The sequence below is a fragment of the Amaranthus tricolor genome, chromosome 1, assembly GCF_026212465.1.
Source record: "Amaranthus tricolor cultivar Red isolate AtriRed21 chromosome 1, ASM2621246v1, whole genome shotgun sequence".
NCBI lineage: Eukaryota > Viridiplantae > Streptophyta > Magnoliopsida > Caryophyllales > Amaranthaceae > Amaranthus > Amaranthus tricolor.
Genome location: NC_080047.1, coordinates 11,188,342 through 11,213,957, shown reverse-complemented (window position 1 = coordinate 11,213,957; position 25,616 = coordinate 11,188,342). Strand labels below are relative to the sequence as shown.

Below are 25,616 nucleotides of genomic sequence, written 5' to 3'. Positions count from 1 at the left end.
TACGAATGGTCGAAAATTGCACTTCATAATATATTTTTATAAAAATTTTAGGAAAAAAATTATTTAGGACCTAAATCCAGACTCTAAATCTGCCAGTGTCTAAAGGCCTGAGTCTGGGTCCGAGTCTAAAATTTTTAGGCCGTGTCCATCTACAACTAGCATGTTGTATTTTTTTAGTGTGAAATGTGAATTGTTAATTGTTAATTGTTGACTGCTTGTTTGTTTGTTATACAAGGGGAGACTCTTTTATTTAGTACTAAAGCAATCAATACATGTTTCACAGGTCAAATGTTATGTGTGATACCAGTAATTATGACGTTGTTTCTTTTCAAGTATTTTCCATTCTTCTTAGTTCTAACCTATTCATTAATCTTACAGTTTGTTGGTAAGTATTAACAAATAATATTAATGGGAATGAAAAACTAGTGTAATTTTAGTTGAAAAATCTCTATGGTCATGCTTGTCTAACTTTAATCATTTCATTTTATTCATAAAATTCATTCTATTGCATTATCATTGGAAGATGTGATATTAGATGGTAATGGAAATTTATAAACAAAAACACTTTTTTGTGATCAAAGTTTCATTACCGTGAAAATGATAAGGAGCTTTTCATGAAATTTTACACTATAAATCATTTTTATTTCCGCCATTTAGTACCACTAACCAAACGGGCCGTTAATATATTCTCAAATTTTGATGATAATTAGAATTGTTAATTAGGCCAAGTCGAGTCAAAATGTTAACGGGCAAGGAGGGTCGGGATAAATGAGTCGGGTTGAGTGAAATTCCGTTTAAACATGACTCACTCTGCCCATTAAAAAAGTGTATATATATATATATATATATATATATATATATATATATATATATATATATATATATATTTATATATGTATGTATGTATGTATGTATGTATGTATGTATGTATGTATGTATGTATGTATATATATATATATATATATATATATATATATATATATATATATATATATATATATATATATATATATATATATATATATATATATGTGTGTGTTAATGTCATATAAAAAATAAAAATAATATGATTATAATTTTATGAAAACCAAACTCAATACTAACTCAGCCTTAACTCATCCGATCCTTTACAACAAAGCTTGATTATGATCCAATCTGTTAGCGATCCAACTTTATAATAACTAGCTTAAAAGTAATTTGATGTTTGATCTGTTGGGTCTACCTGTGCCATCAAACACCTATAATGATAATAGAGAAGTTTGTTACATTTGTTTGTGGTTTATAATACAAAGAATGCAAAATTTTTGAGATTACTTAATATAGAAATTATGTGCAAATTAAGAGAGACGGAAAATTGAATTGGAGAACTTATGGATGGTTCAAGGAGACCAAAGAAAGTTATTGCAAGGAGACCAAATAAATTTTTTATGGTTCAAGGAGTATTTGCGAATCAATTTGAGAAATTACTCAAATGTTAGAGTACATAATATATTTTGGCCTCAACTATCAATTTAGGCTTTGAGTTGAGTTAGTTCCTTGATATAGTGTTATAAGTCAGTGTAATAAGGGGTCACATGTTCAAATTTCATTTATATCGCAATTAAAGTGAAATGTTCAACGTCAGGTATAGCATTCACACTTTTAGCACAAAGAACTCTCGTATAAAAGGACGTGTTAGAATATATAACATGTTTTAGGGCCTCAACTATCAGCTTAATTAACAACTTTTAGCCGCCAACATCCCAACTTTAATAGGAGACAAACAGTATCAAGATATCGTTTGCTGCATGTCTAATGCCAAAGTCAGTTTGAACATAGTAAATGTTCAACATATATTGTCAGTCATTGAATATTTTTTGCCCTGAGCCAGCTTAAAATTAATATGAACTTTTTAAGTATATATAAATGCCTAATTTTTTAAAGTGTCAATGATAAGTTACGAATTTATTTTAGTTGAATTAATAATTAATTTGCTCAACTAATCTAATTAACGGAAAAAACAATAAATTAAGAATAATACTATTTTATTACCTAAATTCAATTAATATAAATGAAAAGATAAAAATATCAAACCATATCCACCAATTAATAACCCAAAATCAATAATACACAAGTACTCATTGTTAGGGCGATGAATAGTCAAAATTAAGAAAAAAAGTTGACGTAAATTGTATGGAGATATGCACGTGTTACTTTTCTAAGTAAATTTTCTTTAAAAAAAATTAATCTAAAAATTCAAATATATTAAAATATATTGAGATTTTAAAATAACGAGGCTGTAAAATGTCGCTCATGACGCTCATGTGGCAGACCACCCGAAGAATTTCCACATTTATTATAAAAATTATATTTAAAATTATGGGTTATTCTCAACTTTGTCATTTGCTTACCATTTTTCCGCTAAAGAACATACACCTATTTGCCAATAATGCTTATTACATACAATAATCCAACTAAAATAGTGAAGGAACTAAATACAAGGACATGAAATGAAAGTGGTAGATAAAAGTGACAAAACACCTTGTATATTCATGTCAAAGGCACTCGAAAAAAATAGGAGGAAAAAGACAACAAAATGTCTAATTGTTAAGAATTCGGACAAATTTTGTAGTTAATAAATATTTATTTTTATTAACTTTTGATTTAGATAAACAAATAAAAAATATATTTGATAAGATTATCTCTCATTTCTCCTTCCATAGAAATCCCGAATAAACCCTTCTTTAGGAGCAACTTACCAACTAAAGACTTTGAATAATTAGTCTTTGCTAATTGCTTGCATAAGATTTTAGGGTTGTTCACCTCAAGAACATCATACTTAATCTCCGGTCTAAGTGCTATTTTGATAGTTTATGAAGCATCCAACTTCATATCTGTTCACTTTAGCTCCTCTACATCAACGCGTTTCTTACCCTCAAGAATTTCATATAAAACTCTTCTACATCAATGTATTTCTTACCCTCAAGAGTTACATATAACCCTTGTCGGATCAACAAATTTTTCATCATACTTTGCAATAATTTGAAATTATTCTAACCATTATTACATGATTCGAATTGAAACGTATCATCCAATAAAATTTTAAATCACAACTACGTGAACTTGAATCTTGATACCACTTTCTTATAAATTTTAAAAAAAATAAATAAATAACACAAGATTCGGTTTGAGAAATTTCAAACACCCCTTCACAATTAATGAGAACTTTCATTATTCTCACAAGGATGTCTCAAAGACCCTTATTTATAGGAAATCACAAAAACTCCTAAGCTTATAAGTATAAGAAAGTAACTATCACAATAACCTTTTTAGAAAAGTTACATAACTTAAAAAAACTATATTACTGTGATTATATTAGACTTATAATTTCCTAATTATTATAGGAGTATATTACTTAGTAATAAAAAATCTATCAAATAATAATAATATTTATATTTAATTTATTTCATAACATTTGCTTCTATATTATCAATTTAGGTGTACATTTTATTACTAAAAATTAAAACATTAAAAAAGAAAATATATGAAAATAAGTAAGACAGTGAATATCACATGGAGTATTTATAAGTCCTCATTAATTTGCTATAAATTCTCTTTATAAATTAGATAGTAAGACTACTATCTATCTTGATCTTATCCTAACAACTGGATTCAGTGTCACAAATAGATTACTAGTATAACATAGGAAGAACATACCTAATTCAACATACAAAATAGAAGTCTACCACAAATTGCCAATGTTACCTCAATAATAGCCAACAACAATATGACATATGTGCCCCATTGATTTTACTGAATCTTCAAATTTTAAATTGAAAATTTTGTCGACAATAGTAGGTAGACGGAAAAAATAATACAAATATTTAATATTGCCAAATATACGCAGCTTAATGGAGGGGTACGGTAAATGAATTCAGCTGGTCTTCGACGAGACCATCTCAATATGAGACGGATAACCCAATCAGTTCAATTATAATTTTTCTCAATATGCGCTCAGTATTTGATCCATTTAAGGTCATAATTAATATATTTAACGTTAAAATTGAATTCTTCTATAAGTTATAACTGATAATAATAGATCACTTTAAGGTCTAAAGTGATCATTTTTAGATTAAAATTGAAATTTCTTATAACAAAAAAGACTTAAACTCTTGGTCATTTCTAAGAGCATTCATTTAATCAATTGACAAACATAATTTGGAATCGAAACTTCTTCCACCTTCACATTCAGAGTAAACAAACATTAAACCTACAACTTTATTTCCAAGCCCATTATGAACAGCGAAACTGTTAAGGAAAGAGCAATCTCACTATCATTAATCAATAATTGAAGAGTACAAGTACTCTTATGTTCCATTAAAACCATCATGTATGCATTGAATAAGAGTACTTGTATTGCGTAATGTTTTAACACTATTATTGATAGTTTTATTGACCATTTATTTGTAGTTTGAAATTCATCCATAGAATGATAGAATATACTAGTTTATTAAACTTCGTTCTGAAATTGTGAAAACAGAACTATATTTAGGTAGAATTTGATTAGTTTAACGTCAAAATTGATCACTTATAGGTCCAAATTAAAATTTTTTATTTTAATTGATATGTTTAAGTTTTACTTTACGTTGATTTTGATACCTTTAAGGTCAAAATTAATAACTTTAAAGTCAAAATTGATAAATTGCCAAAAAATAGAAAAAACGTAGGAAAACGTGTGATGTTGTTACATATACGAATTGGGCCGACCCAAAATTAAAGGCCTCATAATGAGACCGTCTCTTCCATGTTTTTGTGAAATGAATTTTGCATTGATGTTTTGTTTTGGGCTCGTTAATCGGTCAAAGGTTAGAAAATTGTTGGGTAAATTGCTTTGCAGCTGACTGAAAGCTTGCATTTAAGCAAAAATGAAAAAAATTATTTCAGTTGCTTTTTCATTAATTTTTTACTTGTTGATCAACTTTATTTATATACTCCACACACAACAATACCTAATTTTATAAAACATTTTTAATGTCTTTAGAAGTACTCTTTTTTCGACAATTGAATGTAGGCCTAAGATAACGACTTTTTTCAATCTTATGATGGAGATTGTATACTCACAACCTACCTAAAGAATTAAAATTTCCTTCCTTTTTACCTATGGGGTTTCTCAAGTCCTTGCCTCCGATAAAAAAAGGTTAAAGCTAACGATATGTCAATGAAATTAATAATATATTTCAAAAAGTAAATTACAAAACATAATAAAAAAAATAATATAATATACTTTAACGTATGATTTAAGTTTTGAATTATTTTACAATAGCAAAAACTAAAATTAATACTTAAATATTTTGAATTATATATATATATATATATATATATATATATATATATTAATTATTAATTTAAGTTATATTACATGCTTCTTAACCAACATCGAGGCCAACAAAATCCCAAAACATTTACTCTTCTTCGAACTATTCTTGATACACAGTGGCGGATCCAACGTTCAATTTCCATTTGTAAAATGAACAAGTAAATTTATTTTCATTCCTTAAAATTACATGTACACACACAATAATTTCAAGCTAAGAACAAAAATTATAAAAGCCGTCAATTAATCTCATCTTCACCTCAAATGATGGCAATCCAATAAATTAATAAAAATTTAAAAGCTTATAATAAAACAAAGTCAAAAAAAATAAAATTCAAAGTAACAACATAGCCAATTAGGGCATTCATTGGTTTGTTAAGTTGTTAATTTTATATTAGTATATTATAAATATTTAAATTTTCTAGTAATGATTTTAATGATGTAATATTGTAATAGCAAATAGTACATTAAATGCAAGAGTGTTTCTCTGTTTTTGTTTGTAATTTCTATATACCTATTTCCTGGGATTTTTATTGCTTTTTTTTTTATATATATTTTTAATTCATCTCTATGACGATTTATATCTCAACTTTTTCTGGGGTTTTCTTGCTTTTTCAGACCAAATTAAAAGTGGGTTTTTCTTCTGTTATTGAAATTTTAATGAAAATCTTTCAACTATAACTTCAATTTTAAAGTTTATGTCTTTTTGTCTTCAAAAATTAAAAAATGTTATAATGAAAAACTTCAACTTTTCATTGCAAGTGACTTCAATTCAAGGTTTATATCTTTATTTTGGGTGAAATGAAAGATGGGTTTTCTTCTTCTGTTGAAAATTTCATTATTCATGATATGTTTCAAGCTTGATGATAGGTAGTTTTGTGATCTCTGTTAATATACTCATATAATATACTCATTCAACTTTTTCAGACCAATTCATTTGACTGTTTAATTATATATGGAATGGAACTCGTTTCACAAATAGATGTGCTATACTTATACAATTATGAAAGTGGTAAATTCGTAATTGCCACCCATTTAAAAAGGTTTTATAGTACTGTCTCTTATTCACTTTATTATCTTATTCGCTTTTGGCACATCTGTAGAAGCACTATTTTAATTTTAAATATCTTTAATTATACTCGAGTAAAAATTATAAAAAGTTGGTATTAATAAAATTTACTTTGAGATTAATCAAATAAGATTACACTTGATTATATTTTAACTTATAAATTGAAACTATAACACAAATTGTCGTGAAAAGACGATATCTCCAAGATAGATATATAGATTTAAGAGAAAATAAAAATATGTATTTTTTTTATAATGTCGATTTTTTACAAAAATAATTACTACTATAATTAATAAATAATTTAAAAACTAGCCCAACATCAGTCAACAGGTGTCAGAAGTATACAGCCCAATAATTAACTTTCGAAATTCGATTCTCATGATACTTGTATTGAAGTTACAAGAATTCCTAATAGACACCCAAATCTTCGCTGCTCTCGCGAAGCAGCTGGGTGAGAGAGAAAGGAGAGCGGTTTTCAGAGGTTGGGAAGGGAGAAAACATGGAAATCGCGAAAGAACATGAGGTAGATATGACTTCTTCCGGTGCATTCATTAACAATGTCGCTTCTGCGTTTTTTTTTTTTCGAATTTCAACAAATGATTATATTTGTTTGTTTAAGAACCCTAATCAGTGATTAAAGATGTGTGTATGATGATTTTAAGGATGTTGAAGGACTGAAAAAGAGGTTAAAGGAAATGGAGGAAGAAACTCTTGCTCTTCGTGATATGCAAGCCAAAATCGAGAAAGAGATGGGCGTTGCTATTCAAGGTTTTCTTTTTTCTTTTTAAATATTGGTTTTGAGAGTTGAATGATTATTGGAATGTATGAATTTAGGGTTCTGATTTCTTTGTTTTGGACTTTTGATTAATTGATCGAGTGAATTTACTTATTTGATGTGATCATGAATTTTATTGTTTCATTTTGGTTGAATTTGTGGTTTTTGATCAAGTTTTTTTATATACATTGTGTAATGTAAAAACTATTATTCGAGGTTTTAATTTTTAGGCAGTGTATTGACTGGGATAATTTTGTAATGTCGAACATGTAATCGCTTGTTTTTGTATGTTGGTAAACAAGTATATGAGAGTGTAGGTAGTGATGCCACGGAATAGTTTTCGTGAGACAAATTTCAAGTTGCTTTTGTGTGATTAAATCGCTGTTTACATCTTAGTGATGCTTTTTAAAATATTGATGATTTATGATATTGGGAGTTTGCAAATAGGAGTATTATCTTGTATCAAGCCTTTATACGTTCCTATGTTTTAAAATTTAGGGTTTATTGTTAGAATGAACTTAGTTCAATGTAGATTCTTCAGCTGTTTTTCAGAGCAAAAAAATGGAAGGAAAGCTGTATCATCCGCAAATGTTATTTGATATGCAAAATTTTTGAATTTGGTGGATAATGGGTTCGAAAGCGTATACTATGTCGTACTATTGGTATTTATTCTTAATAATTTCAACGGGTTACCTGTTTGTGTATGCGTGTAACAGAGCCTGCTGCTGCAGCTGTTGATCAAGCAAATAAAGAAGAAATTGATTCCCGATCAGTTTTTGTGGGCAATGTGAGTATTTTTTGTTGATGTGGATTTACATGCATTTTTAAGACACATTCTTTGTTGGTATAACTACTAAGTGGGGTACTTTACAGCTTATAACTTGATTGGTTATTTTATGCTTCTACTTATTTTACTAAAATTAGCTTAGTGTGTTCATAGTGGATGAAACTTTCCCATGTATCTTTCAGACTTCTTATGTTTACGATGCATACATGAAAGAATGACCATATTAAGTAGTTTGTTGATAATGTAAACTCCTCGTATGTAAATATTGATTCAATTTAAACGACTAGGTACATCATCACAATTGGGATTTGATTGTGATACTGCACACCTATCTCCCAACCCCTACCTTTGAGTACTCAAGCACTTTTTTGTTTTGACTAGTTGGCTGACAGTACTGTCTGGAATACTCAGCCGCAATTCTTTAGTGCTTACTTTTGCAATAAAAGTTTTTGGGAAGCAAAATGATACCTAAGAACAAAACATTGTATTGTTGAATTCTAGCAATGGGTAGTTTGTGTAATGGGAGTAAGTATTTGGCACCGTTCTATGGTCATAGATTGATTACTGGTGTCATGATTAAGGATCTTATTTAAGATAGTCAGGATCTTTCGATATTAAAAGCATTTGGGAACATCATACATGAGCTTGGAAGTGGGTATGTTGACCCTGTCCTCTGCAATTCACCTTTCAATAAGTGGCGTGGGATTGACTATAAATGGTAACTATTGTGTCACTTTAGAGATTCATAGTTATATTTAGTAAATCCTTTTTTTAGGGGGCTGGGTTAAGCCGTTAAGGTCCTTATATTTATATATTATAGCTATGGTTGATGCTCTGGCTATATGCTAGTCTGATGCAATTAGTACTCTTGATAGTGGACTTTTTCTTGGCATGTCTCATTTAATTATACACTAGTTAAACATGACCATTGATTTTTGAATCTGATATGCTGATTTGGTGTGCCCAGCAAGATGCTGACATCACTTTGATGTAAAGGCAGCTTATACAACTAACCTGTTCTTGTTACTAAAAAGTAATTTGCTTCCACAACTATGTTGATTTTGTTGTATTCCAAGGAAGCTTGTTTGTTTTGAACACTTTTCACAGCAAATGAAGTATGTTAATAATTGATACTAATTTTTGATTACTATGTCTTTAGCAAAAAGTCTTGGGTGTTAAAATTGAAAATGTAAGTTGTCTTGATGTCCTTAAAATTTCAAACATATGAAAGTATCATGGATGAATAAAGGTTCTCTTTCTTGGAATTTAATGAGTTTAATATATTCTTCTGGTTCATCAATGTAAAAAGAAGATGCAAAACTCTAAGCAAATTTCTAAAAATGAGGAATTGAATTATAACCCAATTTTTTTGGTATTTCTATGTTCTGTTCAATTATTGAAGCATTCATTGTATTTTGAAGCTTGAATTGAAGGTAATACTTGTCTCATGAATTGATATATTAGCGTAGCTCTTTGCACCTCTCTAGGGACTAGACTAGAGATAGAATTAGTTGGAGACGCATAATACATGTCCTAGACCACTGATAGTTATCCTTATCATATTGTTGTTGGTACCTTTTCGATTTCTTTATATTTCTTTGGTTTTTTATTAGCTGTTCACCGTAATGCTTCAAATACCTTACTTCTTACAAGATGCGACTTGTAGAATTAAGTGTGGGTGGAAAAAATGGAGAGCAATTATTGGGATATTATGTTATTGATGTGTGCCTCGAAATCTAAAGGTCAAGTTCTATCGAACGAGCATAAAGTCAATGCCACCATATAGTTCAGAATGTTGGGCTTTTAGAAAGGATCATAGTAGAAAGATAGGAGTAACGAAAATGCAAATGTTTCAATGATGAGCAGACGTACCTTTAGGGATAGAATTTTAAATGAAGATATAAGAAAGTGGTTAGGATTTTCAAATATTGCGGAGAAGATGAAAGAGATTAATGTGGTTTTGGTATCTATAAAGACTAGATATAGCAAATCGATAAGGAAGATAGGAAGTTTGACTTCATTGAACATAAAAAGAGGTTGAGGAATACTGAAGATGAGCTGATGGGTAAGATTAGAAATGATGTGAAGGGTTTAGACTTACAGGCTAGAGAATAAAAATGAATGGAGAGGAAAAGTTCATGTTGACGACCACTAAAATCGATATGCTGGTTGATGTATTCGATCCTAATCTTTTGGGATTGGATTAAGGCTTTGGCATTGTTGTTGTAAGTTTTGGTAAAAGAAATAATAAGTGCAAGGTGTGATACCTTTTGAATAGAGTGTATCTGCAACTCAATGAGTTATATTTATGAGTCATGATAAATCATGGAATATCTTCTCCTTAAAGGAATATTGTTTTATTAGTTCTCATTTTTTATGCTTCTTTTGTAACCAATAACACTGAAAACATTCATGAGGTTTAACTTAAAACTAACCTTTCCCAGGGTTTCAGCTCTGGCTGAAACTGAAAGGCTATGTGACGTGTAAGTGTGTAACTGAAGCAAATTTTAGCTTTTCGTCAAAATCCTATTTATTTGATAAAGATTATATCTCAGGCGAAGACTTATTATATGATTTTCAAATGTCATTGCTCCATGCTTCCAAATAAACTTTTTATTTGAAGTACGATTTCTTCTGCTTCACAATATCAAACAAGTAAATGTCTTCTGTCCTTAATCTGAAAGAGCTCATTGCAATCTTTGTTGCAACATGCCCCCTTCCTCATGTGGTTTGTGATTGATTTTCTATTATATCTAAGGTCTTCCCATCAATGATTTTCCTCTGGTGCAGAAGCATTTATCTTGTCCTCAGCTTATAAATGCAAATAAGTCCTCAGTTCTCTCAGGTTCTGTCAAAACGGATGCACAATTTTACCCTCTGGTTATATCAGTGACTCAACTACAAATATGTAGCCTAATTATAACGTTAGACTCACCGGTCTGTGTGTTTCTTAGGCTTCCCTTCTAACAGATTTTTACATTCTGATTTCCAAAATCCTGTAAAATTACGTGAGTTATAATGTGCAGCTTTCAGCTTCCATTGAAATTAGTACCATTTCTCAGGATTTCGTTCTAATAGATTTGTACAAAATGCTTTGTGAGATCGTGTGAAATTTATTTTTAATCTCTTCTTGTGAGTAAAAGGTATATGTTCTAATGTTACCGAGAGTTTTTAATTGTATTGAAATTGTACGATATTATTTGTTCTTTCCCGCGGATTATGTGCATATTTTATTAGATCTTGTTATCATTGACGAGTAGGACACTTTGCAGGTTGATTATGCTTGCACACCTGAAGAAGTGCAGCAGCATTTTGTGTCATGTGGGACTGTTAACAGGGTGACCATACGTACTAATAAATTCGGACAACCAAAGGGATATGCTTATGTGGAATTCTGTGAGACAGATGCGGTCCAAGTAGCACTTCGTTTGACTGAATCTTTTCTGCATGGCCGCCAGTTGAAGGTCAGGAATCTCTAGTTTGAAATATTATTACTCTTCAATGTGGTTTCAGTTTTTGTTATTGTTCTGAATCCTTTGATATGAGGACTAAAGGTGACAGCAAAGAGAACCAATGTTCCAGGAATGAAGCAGTTTCGCCCTAGGCGTGCTAATCCATATATGGGCTATGGTTTCAGGGGTGCATATCCACCACCATTCTTTTACACACCTTATGGATATGGGTAAGGGCTAAAAATTTATAAAGCTCTAATTTCTGTTCTAAAACTAAGTATAAATCGTTTTGAGACGTTCAAGAGTTCAGTTTTCATTCTTGGTTTGCTTATTTCTTGAGGGTATCTACCTCATTGCCCTAAACCAATCTAAACTTGGCACACATCAAAACAAAAACATAGATTAATCATTTTAATATGCCCCTTTTTCTCTGTTCAGCTTGTGAGGTTAAGCAGTGCATAAACTAATAACAACTCCTGCGTCCTTGCTGCAGGAAATTCTCGAGATATAGAATGCCAATGCGTTATGGCCCTTACTAGTAACAAATGCATGAGTTTATTTAGAACATAAATTGTCGAGGATGGTAATTGGGACAATATACCATGATTTCATGATACTCTCTTATCATCATGAGACTTGGCGACTCTTTAAGGGGATTCTCCGAGCAACATTTTTGATAGTAGTGATTTAACTGTGTTATTTATCGCTTCAATTCTTTCTCGCCTTTGTTTTTCGTTTACTATATCCTTTTAGGTACTTGCAAGGTTAGTTGGTCTTTCAGAACAGAGAATTGACAAGGAAAGGGGATCCACCTGTTAATTTTTCATCATCATCGTACTTAGTGTCCCGCTCATAGAAAACTATGGTCAGGGTCTAAGGCACCTGCTAATTTTTGAGCCCAATAATAATATGCCTCTTGGTGATGAGGATGGAATACAACAAACACCCGTTTTTTCTTGTTCTTTAAATTTGGAATGCAATATGCCAATATCTAATCCACAATCAAACGTCTGGTTTTGGTTTCGTGTTTCATTCCGCTAAACTTCCCCTCCCGTATTGTTTCATTGAATTCTCTCCCGAATACTGCAGCCTAGTTAGGCTCAGCAGTAAGCAAACCATGTTTTAATAGTTGAGCGGCCAGAAACGCATAATCTGAGTTGTATGGCTAAAACGGGTTTGAAGCAATTTAATGCTGAAATGGTTGACAATACTAAAAGAAAAAAATATTTATTATAATTTATAATAATAAAAGATTCATAATGTATCCGATATGCATAAATACTCATTTGGATATGTAACTATACTTTTTTATTTTATTGGTCAGCTAAGTTTAATTTAATCTAGGTGATATTAGGGGTGTTCAAAAATATCCAATTCCGAAAACCCGGTTTCCGATTTTTAAAAGCGGATAAATTACCCGATTTCCAAAATTCGGATAATCCGGGTCGGGTACCTGGTTTTAAAACCGGGTATTCGGGTCGGATACGGATCGCGAATTTTGGAAAACCGGGTACCCGGTATCCGGTTTTTTTTTCTTTTTTTTTTTTAAATATAAAAAGAGAAAATTGAAAACCCTAAATCAGTTTTCCTCCTTGCCGTCTTCTTCCTCCTTCTTTCTGGCTTCTGCTGCGCCTTCAATCTTCCTCAATTTTCACTCATTTTCTTCAATTTTTAACTTCACTCATTTTCCCCCAAATTACAATACACAATCCAATCAAAATCAAAAACCCTAAAAATTGAACTCAAAATCAATTTCTGAAATCCAGATCTAGATCTACGAAGAAACTCGTGGTGTTTTGAAGATCTTCTTGCCTTCTTCCTCCTGCGTTCTTCAATCCAGACACAATCATATTGCTTCTTCAATCTTCAGATTTTCTTCTTCTTCTTCTTTAGTTCTTCACTTCTTTAATTGGGTAAGTTTGTTTCAATTCATCACCATTATTCTTCTTCTCTAGATCTTCTTACTTTTTTTCGCAATTTCTGATATTTGTCACTGATTTAATTTTTTTGCATTTTCGATTTTTTCATCTTAGTTCATCACCATTTTCGATTTTTTGATATTCATCACCATTTTCGCAAATTTTTCACAGATTTGGTACTTATTTTTCGCAAATTTCAGTATTTGCTATTTGGTACTTTTTTTTTTTTGCCTTTTTCGATTTTGTCACAGATTTATTCAGCCATTTTTGGTACTTATTGAAGATCTACATGGATTCATCACCATTTTCCGATATTCTGATTATTGTTTTGATATTCTGATTTTGGGTAGCCATTATAATATTTGATTCTGATATTTGTTCAACTTGTTCAATATTTTTGATGTATATGATGATGGTAGATTATATATAAAAAAATTCTGCTTGTATATGATGAATTGATGATGGTAGATTCACTAGCTTGGTAATTTTGCTTGTATATGATGAACTGATGAATTGATGATGGTAATTTAGAGCATACTGTCTTTACTCTTTACTCATCTCTGAAATAAAAAAAAACAAAAAATTTAATAAAACCGGGTACCCGGTTTCCGACCCGGTTTAAACCGGGTCGGATCCGGAACTCAATTTTCACTATCCGAAAAACTGAGTACCCGGTTTTTCGGAACCGGGTCGACCCGGTATCCGGTTTTGAACGCCCCTAGGTGATATAGTTGGAAAATAAGTATCACATTTTCAAATAAAATCCTTGGTTTTGAATTAGTCATTCTCTTTTTTCAGCCTATTTTATAATCTATAAACCAAATTATTCTTATGCATAAAGTGTGATCCAAAATCCTAAGAAAAAGTCTTACTTCTTTCATTCCGTTTTAGTCGCTACATTTGCATGGCCACGGGTATTAAAAAAAGTGATTGACCTACACTGTAGCTGATTGTTTACTTTATAGAGTATAGTATTTTATTACTGTTAATTGAAAAAGAAAAAGGAAAAATAGGTTGTTAGGTACTTTATAGAGTATAGTATAGTATTTTATTATAGAGTATAGAATAGGGTAAAAATAGGGGTAGGTAGAACTTTAAATGATTGTTTTATTACTAAAAAAGAAAATGTAGCAAGTAATATGAAATTGCCAAAATAGAAAATGTAGCGGGTATTATGGAACGGAGGAAGTATATAAACTTAGTCCAGTCAATTTTAGCGTGCACTAACCTAATAATAAGAAATAATTTTCAATAATATTATTAAATTGTACTTATCAAGTAAAAATCCTTACTAGATTAATATCTTATAAGTTTGGTGTACATTAAAATAGTATGGACCAAATTCATTCAAGACTTTATTATATCTAAAAACTCAAGGTTTTTATGGTAACAATTATTCTTAATTTTGATTGAAAATGATGCTATATTAGAGATTAAAGAAAGTGTTTCAATCTCTAATATCACCAAAATCGAATATATGAAGTTTTGTGATAAATAAATTACACTATCAATGATATCGATGTTTGTAGGAGATAATAATGCAATAAAACGACACAAAGATTTAACAAGGTTCACTCAATTAAGGCTACGTCCTCCGGTGTAGTATCTCTTATATTATCAAAGGAGTTCAAAGAACTCTCAAATATGGAGAATTACAATTGAGAATAAATTAGGCTAGTGTTTGGCTTAGGGTGTATTTTTGTGGATGTGTTTGATGAGCATGAGAACTCTATTTATAGAGGTGATTACATTAATGAGTATTGCATACTTAATATAAGGGATTAACTCCATAATTAATAGATCCAAAGAACGCCAAGAGTCAAAAACCAAATCCAATGCTCGATCAAGGAAATGTTCATTACTTGAATGCCTTGTACTAGAATCCTCACCTTTTAGTCTTCTCATCAACTATCATTCATTATGCACCATAACACCTATGTTTAAGAGCCTTCTTCAATACGTTTATAACTTCTAGCATTGATCACTATTCACTATTTAAACACCACCATTAACACACAAATTAATCCACCAACTTATACATTAAGTGACTTACTTGAACATCCTAAAAATTCTACTTTTATGCATTCACATTAATACATAAAGTTTATTTTATGCACTCAAGTCACCAATTACATCAACATTAATTCTTTTTTCTTATACTAATAACTATAAAAAAATCCTCAGAGATTCCAATTCTACATATTGCATTTAAAACAATTCTCTCATTATTGTTTCATATAAATTGAAAATAAGAAACTTGAGCATACTTAGTTTGTCCCAATCCACGTGCTAAATAGTTAGAAGCGCTTCCTCTGTTCGTTTTTACTTGCAACATATGCTTTTTCACATTATTTAATGTACGATTTAATCGTTAATATCTATAATTATATATATCAAAAAATTATTGAAACAAGAAATTAATAAATGTTGAATCGAAATAATTTAAACAGAACCTTATATGACTATGTTTTAACTTATAGATGACCGACAATATAAAAGTCAATTTGTTAGAGGAATAGTGTCGAATTCAAGAATATTACAAGTAAAAAAGAACGGAGGAAGTGGGGGTGTTTGATATATGGCTTTAAGCTTAATTTTTTGGTTGGTTTTTGGCTTTTGACTTGTTAGTTGGTCAAACAACCAAAATAGTGTTTGGTAAATGACTTTTAAAGCAGCTGAAAAACTGGCTTTTAAGCCAAAATGAAAAAGCTGCTCCAACTAGTTTTTTTGGTTGACTTTTGGCTTGTTGGCCCACTTTTTCTCTAATAAACGACCAACAGCTAATATTTAAATTTACCAAACATCTTCACAAACAGCTGGCTTTTTCAACATTTTACATATTATTTTTTTTTTGGTCAATATCTATTTATAATTTTAAACATTTGTTTTTTTTTCATTTGATTCATTTCTAGCCCAGTTATTAATGTTAGTTTTTTTAGCTACCGCTTAGGACCCGATTTTAGAGACTCTTAATTTGTTTTTATGTATACAAGTATTGATTTTTTTTTATATATTCTTGTAAGTGTAAGCGATATAAAATAATTTAATTTCTTCACTTGATTATTTGTTATTGCTCGATATCTTAGATTTTTTTGTCCAATTGTAGAATTTAATTACATATTTGCGTAGTTCATAGCTTTTTGCTAATATTTCGGTTATTGGTGGCTACTTGTTTTATAATCTTTTTTAAAGATATGACCAGTAGGATTCTAGTGAATATCGTATAACATTTTTATATTTTCAAGTGAGAAACATTTAATATAAATATTGGACAATAAGTGTGGTTGATTTTTTTTGTGTGTGTTTTTCTCTATGAACTAGTTTACTTTTACAAATTAGAACTGTCCTTTGAAAATATAATATTTTATCAACCGTCACAAAAAAAATAATCCGATACTTGCTCATTTTAAAGGCCCATAAATTAATTTCACTTAGGGCCACTAAAATGTCCAAAGACGGCCTTGACTCTATGTTTTCGGTTGCAGGAAGGTTGGATATGAACACCAAACAAAGTGGGCAAATACACATCAATGGTTACAAACAAGCCCTTTCGTATGGCACATTGGTATTTTTTGTTTTTTGTTAATCCCTTTAGAGCAATTACCAATTTATATACATTTTGATCAACCTTCAAAATTACAAATTAGACCTGTTTGAGTATATAACATATTTTGGAGTCTCAATCAAAAGTTTAAGCTGATGATTGAGGTCTCAGGATATGTTATATATACTCTAACACGCTCCCTCACATGTTGAGATTCGTTTAGGCGCTAAATATTCCACTTTAAATGAGAGGTGGTTGAGATTCGAACCCGTGACCTGTTGTCATGTTGGCTTCTGATACAGTGTCAAAAAACCAACTCAACCAAAAGTTTAAGCTAATAATTAAGGCTCCATAATATATTATATACTCTAACAAGACCAACCAACATAATGATAGATGACCATGCTTGAAATGTAGGCTTATGTAACACAAGATGATGCATTAGTCAGAACCATAACACTAAAGGAAACAGTGTACTACTCCAGCTAGCTCCTAACTACCAGCATCCATGTCAATAATCGAGAAGTGAAAACGAGCAGACGAATGCATAAAAGAGATGGGTTTACAAGATTCAATAGACACAAGAGTTGGAGGAGGATGGGGAATCAAAGGATTAAGTGGTGGAGAAAGGAGAAGATTGAGTATTTGTATAGAGATATTAACACATCCAAAGCTTCTTTTCCTTGATGTGTCTACAAATGGGTTAGATAGTGCTGCTTCATACTATGTAATGAATAGAATTATAGGCAATGAAAAGAGGAAAGGAAGGACAATTATTGCATCAATTCATCAGCCAAGTAGTCCAGTCTTTAGACTGTTTAATAACTTGTGTTTGTTATCTGCTGGTAGAACCGTATATTTTGGCCCTGCAGAAGCAAACAGGGTACGTATTTTCATTTAACCATTTTTTTAGCCTCTTAACATTAATTTTTTGTCTCCTCTAAGTAAATTTTGAAGAATTCGGATATACATAATTGATCTTAGTGTCAACAACTCGAATTTTAGTCAACATCTCTATAATTTTTCGAAGTGGAAATATATGCGAGCTATTCTCCGATATACCTCCTAACATGTGAGCCTATTTTTTAATGAGAAATTCTACATGGTAGCATCAAACTTTCGTAAAATGCCAGTGGTAGCACGCACCTTTGTAAGATTTTTCCACATGATAGCATCCAATTTATCCTGATCTGCTTTGACATTTGCGTTATTGTTGGCTTGCTATTTACATGGTCGAGATATTCTCTTATCCCCAACTACAGTCAACTGGCATCAGCTTTCAGCTGTAGGCCATAATACTCTTCAAGTCTTCAATGCTCGCATCTCATTTTTCTTCTTCTATTTTTGAATTTTTATAAGATATACAGATTTTTCAATTACTCACAAATTAATTATGTTGCGTAGGCATTGTGACTTTATTTATATATTATTAAGGACCATGACCGTGGATTCCCAAGCATATACTAAGCGGGTTATTATTTAGGGCTTTAAATTTTTTAGGGGTTAAATTAAAAATTTATTTTTATGTATATAAGCTAAGGTTATACTCTTAATCCTATTAATTTAAATTAAATTTAGATAAAAAATTTACATTTTTGCTAAGTAATATTAGTATGAGTTATTAATACTTTTTCTATAAAGTAATGAAAATATCAACAATAAAAATCAAAGAAATATTATATTATTTATTAAGCCTTATGTTTTAAGAGCTCTTTTTTATCTTTCAGTTTGAAACTCAAAAATAAATAAGACGGCCCAGTTAAAGGCATCTTAACTTGTTTTGACTAAATTGAATTAAGTTGAGATTATTAATACTTAAGTAAACTAAATTTATAGTGTATTGAATTTACGTACCTATTTTAAAAAATTACTTAGAACTTAACTCAACGAAATTCATTGTATCTTTCAATATAAAAAGTAGGTGCACTCATCAAATATATTCTTGATTTATTTTGGTTTTCATCTGTCAAATGAATTAATGAGTTTATTTTTTAAAAAAATAAAATAAGTATGAGTTATTTGTTCTGTTCACAAATAAGTATAAAAATAAACTAGATTGCAATTAAGTTTTTTTTTTTTTTTTTTTTTTTTAGATTTAACCATATTTCAAATATAACTATTTGGACATCAACATTATACTGAAATAAAAACATGTTAATTCAATTAGTTGTTACCCTTCCAAAGTTAACAGATTGGATGGCCAAATAAGTGTACAAATTACTCTTTCCACAAAAGAATAAAGTGTACTAATAGGAGTAACTTATATGTACCCTAATTTAAGTGCACTTGTAGTGTACGTATCAAATTTGATGATTATTTTTCTATATATTTCATCATAAAAATAATTTTAAAATAAAAAAATAGTGGAAACTTATATAAATTAAGCTGATATGGTTGTATAAAATTTATGCAAATTATATTTTTGGCAAATGTAATTAATAATGTTTGGTGTATGGTAAGTGATGTCAATTAACATAACTTTAAGTTTTGGAAAAAAAAAATAATGGTCTGTTTGGTTAGTGGTACTAAATAGTAGTAATGAGAATAATTTATAGTGTAAAATTTCATCAAATGTTTCATATCATTTCCATAGTAATGAAACTTTGATCACAAAAAAGTTATTCACAAATTTTCATTACCATTTAATAGCATCTCTCCCAATGATAATGCATTGGAATGAATTTTAAGAAGAAAATAAAATAATTGAAGTTGAACAAGTATAACCATCAAGATAACCAAAAGATTTTTTCAACACTAATTTTTATAATTTTATTTAGTTTTTTGCAACAACGGTTTTTATGTCCAACTCTTCAAAATCCTGCGGATCATTTTCTTGAAATGAACAACAAAGACTTTGACGAGGAACGTAGAATAATTCTCCAAATTTAATTTTATTTTAACAATTTTAGCTTATTTTTGAAAATTTTGATACTAAATAGAAAAAATTACCCTGAATGATACAACTTTTCGTAAATTTCCCTACAATAATATTAATTTTTAATTAATCATGAATAACACCAACTTAAGGAGGGTTTTCTAGAATAACACCAACTTTCATTTATCAACTAATTTACTAATTTTTTTGTCATATAATCTTTTTCAGTTAATTTTTAACATGTAAGGGATATTTAAGGTAAACACCATTTAAATTAATATTATTCATAATTACTAAAAAATTTATATTATTATAAGAAAATAAGTAAAAGATTATATTATTTTTGATAATTTTTGCTAATAAATATTAGTGTTGGTTCTAATTTCTTGTTTTGGATGTTAGGATGTTGAAGTAGGTTTGCCCGCTAGAAAATCAAGGGAGGAAAATGTCAACTTTTTGGTCAAGTCATACAAACTATCTGATGATTATAATCAAGTCAAAGGAATCAATTCAATGATACGCAATCAGGTACTCATTTTATTGATAGATAAAACAATAAAGGAAATATTTAATTGTGTAATATTAAATCTCCCATTAAAAATAACCCTGCCCCACTAATTTTTTTTTACGGTCTAGTCACGAGCTCTTATCGCCCCGTCTTATTTACACCTCTAGTCCTCTACACATTATCACAATGGTGGATTTTTAATGTTTTTTGTAGGATAATCAATCTAATATTAATTAAGTACTTAAATATTATAAGGGAGGACAAATTAAAATTTTAACCATTTAAAATTTATTTTTTGGGAGAGCTTGGGGCACCTACCCGTTGATAAGAAGGCAACAATATTATCCCATATACTCCGTATACCAACTTGAATTGTGTTCCTGTTTGGTTCTGTGAACAATTAATTACGAAATTAATTAAGTGATTTAGGATTAATTAGAAGATTAATGCTGGTGAAATTCTGTCTTTGCTATCTTGTCAAGCTATGCAATTAGATCACCTGAGAAGATGGTTGTGCCTGTAAAATGAAACAAGGGATTAGCAAGGCCCGGAATGTTTTTCCGCGGACCCACTCCGACGCCCAAGTCTGTATCAGTTTGAGACAAATTGCCTAATAGGTCATTTCGGGAGCACAGTGGCTACAAGTTGTATTACTACTTAGGACTTATTTAGACGTGAGGTCTTTAGAAAATATTCTTAATATCTGACAAATGTTCTTTTGAAGATTATTTAGAACAATTGTAATTTACTCTCTTATATTTATGATTAATTGATTATGCTATTAATGTTCTTCTAAAAATCAATATGGGTCCTTGAAGTTCAGTTGTAATAACTCCTTAGCAGTAAATTACTTAAAGTTCTTTGTATCTCTCTTAATAGTAGAAATTTGTTACCTCATTCATGTGCCCCATGAATTGTATTTATAGTCCATCATTGTGTATGTAGAATGTTCCTTCTGTTATTTCATCAATCCCCAAAACTCCCTTGCATGCTAATGTTGTTGTCTTTGACGTGTTGAGTTCTCTTTTATTTTGGTGGTTTTTCCTCTAATTTAAATGGCGCTCTTTGCTTCTTCTATTAACACGTGTCCCACTATCTTGTAATAATCTTCTACGACGGACAAGTGTCCTCATAATCACACGTGACCTTCCCATGCACTAATACGCTTAATGCACGCTCAATACTTCTTCAGTGTTTCCAGATAAATGTTGCCAGTTCTCTTAATTTTATTATTTTTTCTCAGATTAACGTTAATTTAATCCTCCCAGATAATTTTCTGCCGGAATTACTTATGATTAATATTTTACATATACAAATTGTACTCCTCCATACCCTCATTTTGTAGTATCAGAGATGACACTAGTTTTAAAGAATTGAATTGGATAAGTTTGTTATTTTTTTTTTTTTGAGTTAGTTGAAAAATATCTGCCAAAACTTGTCTAAATTTATTGTGATTACCAAATAGTTTTTCTAAATATTATCATATTATTATCATAATCACTCTTTAATAATTTATTGTTTGATAAGAAGTATCATTGCAATACGCATTAACACAAAATGTAATTAACTAATCATATCTTAATTGATGGCAGAAATATGAAAGATTAGAGACGCAAAAAAGACATGCCAGTTTCTTTACAGAATGCGAAGTTCTTACAAGAAGATCCTTTGTAAACGTGTATCGTGATTTGGGTTACTATTTGATGCGTTTTTTAGTTTACATGGTTTTGGCTTTTGGTTTACACACCATTTGTATCATCTCGGGAATACTTATGCCTCTATTCAGGTTTGAGTTTTGCATCTTAGAATTATTTATTTTTATTTTTTTATGCATCAGATGTATTATGTATAAGTTTAGATAATACAATTGGTTATTATTTAAAATTTTACTTACATATTTTAAAAGATATCTTTTATTAAATTTAAAATAATTATCAAATTTATTGTTTAAACTTATATATTTAATACATAGATAAGAAAAATCATATTTATTTATATTTTAACATTTATACACATGATTATTAAAAAATATTCTTTGAATAAACACATGATATTTTCATATTTTCATATTAGTTGATTATGATGAATAGCCCTTATACTATTTCTTATTTTTAGTTAAAAGAGATTGTTCCCCTTAAACTTGAAACACTACTCCACTAATGAAAACATAACCAACATAGCATCAATATATAAGATAGCAAAATCAAAACAAATCAATAATACATAGCAACAGTGGCAAATCCCTTAATTAATAACCCAACATGACATAGTTTTTCACCCCAAATATAAAATTAGTATCAAAGCAAGTATGCAACCTCCTTTAACATTCGACTTGTAAGTTAAGTAAAGAAAACTCAATGAACCCTAATTTTTATTTTGCAAGTTAAGTAAAAACTAAACTTTTCTTCCTTAGTTAACATAAAATTTGAAGATATAACACAAAATAGAGGAAATACCCTTGAATTTAAAGGAAAAATTACCTTGGATAATCTAACTTTTTCATGATTTTCCTACAATAATCTCTCTTATTGATTAACCATGAATAATCCTAATTTCTAACTTTATGTGGTATTTGCCTTGAGCAAACTTGGGTAACCAGATGATATGCTATAGCAAATTTTATTTTTAAAAATAAAATAGAATAAATGTCAAAAAAAAATGTTTAAAAATTGTTAAATTCTTTTAGAATTTTTTATGTGAATTTTTAAAATTTTTCTTTAACTCTATATTAATTTTCAGTTTACTTTTTTCGTAAAAGTTACCTACTATTGGTCATCCGAATACTTAAATTTACTCTTAGTAAATACCCCATAAAGTTGAGATTATTCATGATAATAGTTGAAATTATTGTAGAAAAATCATGAAAATGATTGATTATTCAAGATAATTCCCCTAAAACATATCATATATTGAGACTTCAACTATTAACTTCAGTCTAGTTGGTTTTTTCTTGACAAACAGGACTATATATAATTGATTATTTTTTTCTCAATAAGTATTACCATGAAAAAATGATATAAACCCACTTATTTTATATTTTCAGGTGTTTAAAGACTAAATGGTCATTATGGGACATCTTCATTTGTTATAGCCAATTCCATATCTTCACTACCCTACTTAGTAGTAATTTCATTAATTCCATGAGCAATCACATACTATTTAACTGGTCTTAAGAACAATTACACCAATTTTCTATACTTTGCATCAGTTCGTTTCTCTTGTGTACCATTAGTAGAAAGCTTAATGATGATTGTAGCCAGTTTAGTGCCTATAATTTCCTGATGGGTATAATAATTGGTGCAGGAATTCAAGGGTAATGATATTAAGTGCAGGCTTTTTAGATTGCCTAATGATCTTCCTAATCCTTTTTGAAGATACCCACTTTACTATATGTCATTCACTAAGTATGCTTATCAAGGATTGTTTAAGAATGAGTTTGGAAAATTACACATATTTAATGATCAAGGAATAATGATTATGGATGGTGATTTGACACTTAATGATACATGGCAAATTGAAATTGGTTATTCTAAGTGGGTTAATCTTGCTATATTACTTGGAATGGCGGTTTTGTATCGTTTGTTGTTCTTGATCATTATTAAGGTTTCTGAAAAAGTTAAGCCTATTGTTCTGTTAATAAAATGGTTGAGGCAAGTAACTCAAGTCGATTCTCCTTGATATAATGATGTATACTTAGAATGGTGATTTTGTATCGGTTATTGGTCTCGATCATCATTAAGGTATCGGAAAATGTTTAGCCTACTACTAAAATATTGTTAATGAAATGGTTGAAGCAAGTAACTCAAGTTGGTTCTACTTAATGAATATATACTTAGAATGATGATTTTTATATCATTTGTTGTTCTTGATCATCATTAAGGTATTGGAAAATCATAACCCTATTATTAAGATATAGTTAATGAAATGGTCTAGGCAAGTAACTCAAGTTGATTCAATTTAATGTTGCATACGAAAATTAAGGTTTAGAAATTTATGGATTGAATTGAAAGATGTTGGTAGCAAGTTATTTTGACTTCATTTAGATGTTATTATTATTATTATTTTATTTTTTTTGAGTAAACTTCATTTAGATGTTATTTGTTTGTGTTTAAGAAAAAAAAAAAGTATGTTGTATCGTCTTCAAATTGTGCATAGTACTAACTACTAAGTAAATGAGATGTTTTTATTATTTTTTAATTCTAGTTTTGTATTTAGATTTGTAAATTGTAATTAAAATCTACGTTTCTGACTTAGTGTATGACTAGTATGAATTATTTCAAGTTGAAGATGTTTATCTTGAGATGGTACATATCAGTAACGACATGTTTGTTTATTAGTATTAAATTAAATTAAATAATATATGCTAATATGAATGAGTTTTAGTGTTAATTTTCGCAAAGTATATTATTATCCATCCTCATAATATTATTAATTTGTTATACATAAATTTTTTTCTTCATAATTTCTATTTTATCACATATCATATTTTCAAATAAATTAAAATAATGATTAGAATATAAGACAAATATAATTACTAATCTTATCAATTGATTTATGACATTTACTAGCTCAATTACTATAAATTTTCATCAACATTTAATTCATTCATCATTTAATTTAATTTTAAAAAGGTAATCAATCATAAGTTTAATATTCCACTTAGAATGAAAAATAAATTTAATTCATATAGTAAGCCTTCGCGATATAGACACTTGATACCATATCAAGAGATTGACTAAACTAAAAGTTTAAATTAATAGTTGTAGCCTTAAAGATTTCTTAGTCACTTTCCAGATGGAAAGCAAGTGCCACTTTTCAGCTTCGTATCCTAAAATAAGATTATTGAACTTAAAATCTAAAATCAAACCGATTAATCAAAATTGAGTATAAACACATCCGATTTGAAATAAATAAATATCAAATCAAATTGTTAAGATTTTTGAGCATACTCATAAATAGTGATAACCACGGTCCGGATTGGACCGGTTTCGATTCCGATTTCTAAAAACTGGAACCTGATTTGGATAGTTGGATTCCGATTCCAATTTCAGGCGGTTCCAGACGGTTCCTTGGCGATTCAGGAAGCGGTTCTTAGTGGTACAACTCTCGGTTTGGGCGAGTCGGACCATCGATTTATTTTATTTTTTGCTTTAAATATAATACAAATATTACATAAAATAGTACAATAATGTGGACATAGCTTTGTTGATTATTATCGAAATTCATTGCTATCAATCGTTATTAATATGGTATTAGTAAATAGAAGGAAAAAAATAAATTAATTGTTATGAATGGTATCACATGTGTGACTTGAGTGCACAATTGAAGTGTGTA

The 25,616-nt window shown here is 29.5% G+C and overlaps 2 protein-coding genes across 2 annotated transcripts; both read left to right on the top strand.

The window, feature by feature from the left end:
- Window positions 1-6,754: 6,754 nt before the first annotated feature.
- Window positions 6,755-13,845, top strand: LOC130800102 (polyadenylate-binding protein 2-like). Its single transcript, XM_057663456.1, has 6 exons — window positions 6,755-6,945; window positions 7,085-7,190; window positions 7,914-7,984; window positions 11,257-11,448; window positions 11,539-11,666; window positions 11,930-13,845. Exons 1-6 carry the CDS (start codon window positions 6,922-6,924, stop codon window positions 11,973-11,975), a joined length of 567 nt encoding a protein of 188 aa, XP_057519439.1. The 5' UTR covers window positions 6,755-6,921; the 3' UTR covers window positions 11,976-13,845.
- Window positions 13,846-17,455: 3,610 nt separating this feature from the next.
- On the top strand, window positions 17,456-23,960 carry LOC130827436 (ABC transporter G family member 1-like). Its single transcript, XM_057693195.1, has 5 exons — window positions 17,456-17,782; window positions 20,177-20,302; window positions 21,875-22,068; window positions 23,491-23,595; window positions 23,657-23,960. Exons 1-5 carry the CDS (start codon window positions 17,456-17,458, stop codon window positions 23,958-23,960), a joined length of 1,056 nt encoding a protein of 351 aa, XP_057549178.1.
- Window positions 23,961-25,616: the final 1,656 nt, after the last annotated feature.

Coding starts and splice junctions, on each gene's coding strand:
- LOC130827436 (XM_057693195.1), top strand. CDS start 17,456: ATGGGTTTACAAGATTCAATAGACACAAGAGTTGGAGGAGGATGGGGA. Junction 17,783..20,176: donor GCCCTGCAGAAGCAAACAGG/GTACGTATTTTC, acceptor TTTGGATGTTAG/GATGTTGAAGTAGGTTTGCC. Junction 20,303..21,874: donor ATTCAATGATACGCAATCAG/GTACTCATTTTA, acceptor AATTGATGGCAG/AAATATGAAAGATTAGAGAC.
- LOC130800102 (XM_057663456.1), top strand. CDS start 6,922: ATGGAAATCGCGAAAGAACATGAG. Junction 6,946..7,084: donor AAATCGCGAAAGAACATGAG/GTAGATATGACT, acceptor GATGATTTTAAG/GATGTTGAAGGACTGAAAAA. Junction 11,449..11,538: donor TGCATGGCCGCCAGTTGAAG/GTCAGGAATCTC, acceptor TGAGGACTAAAG/GTGACAGCAAAGAGAACCAA.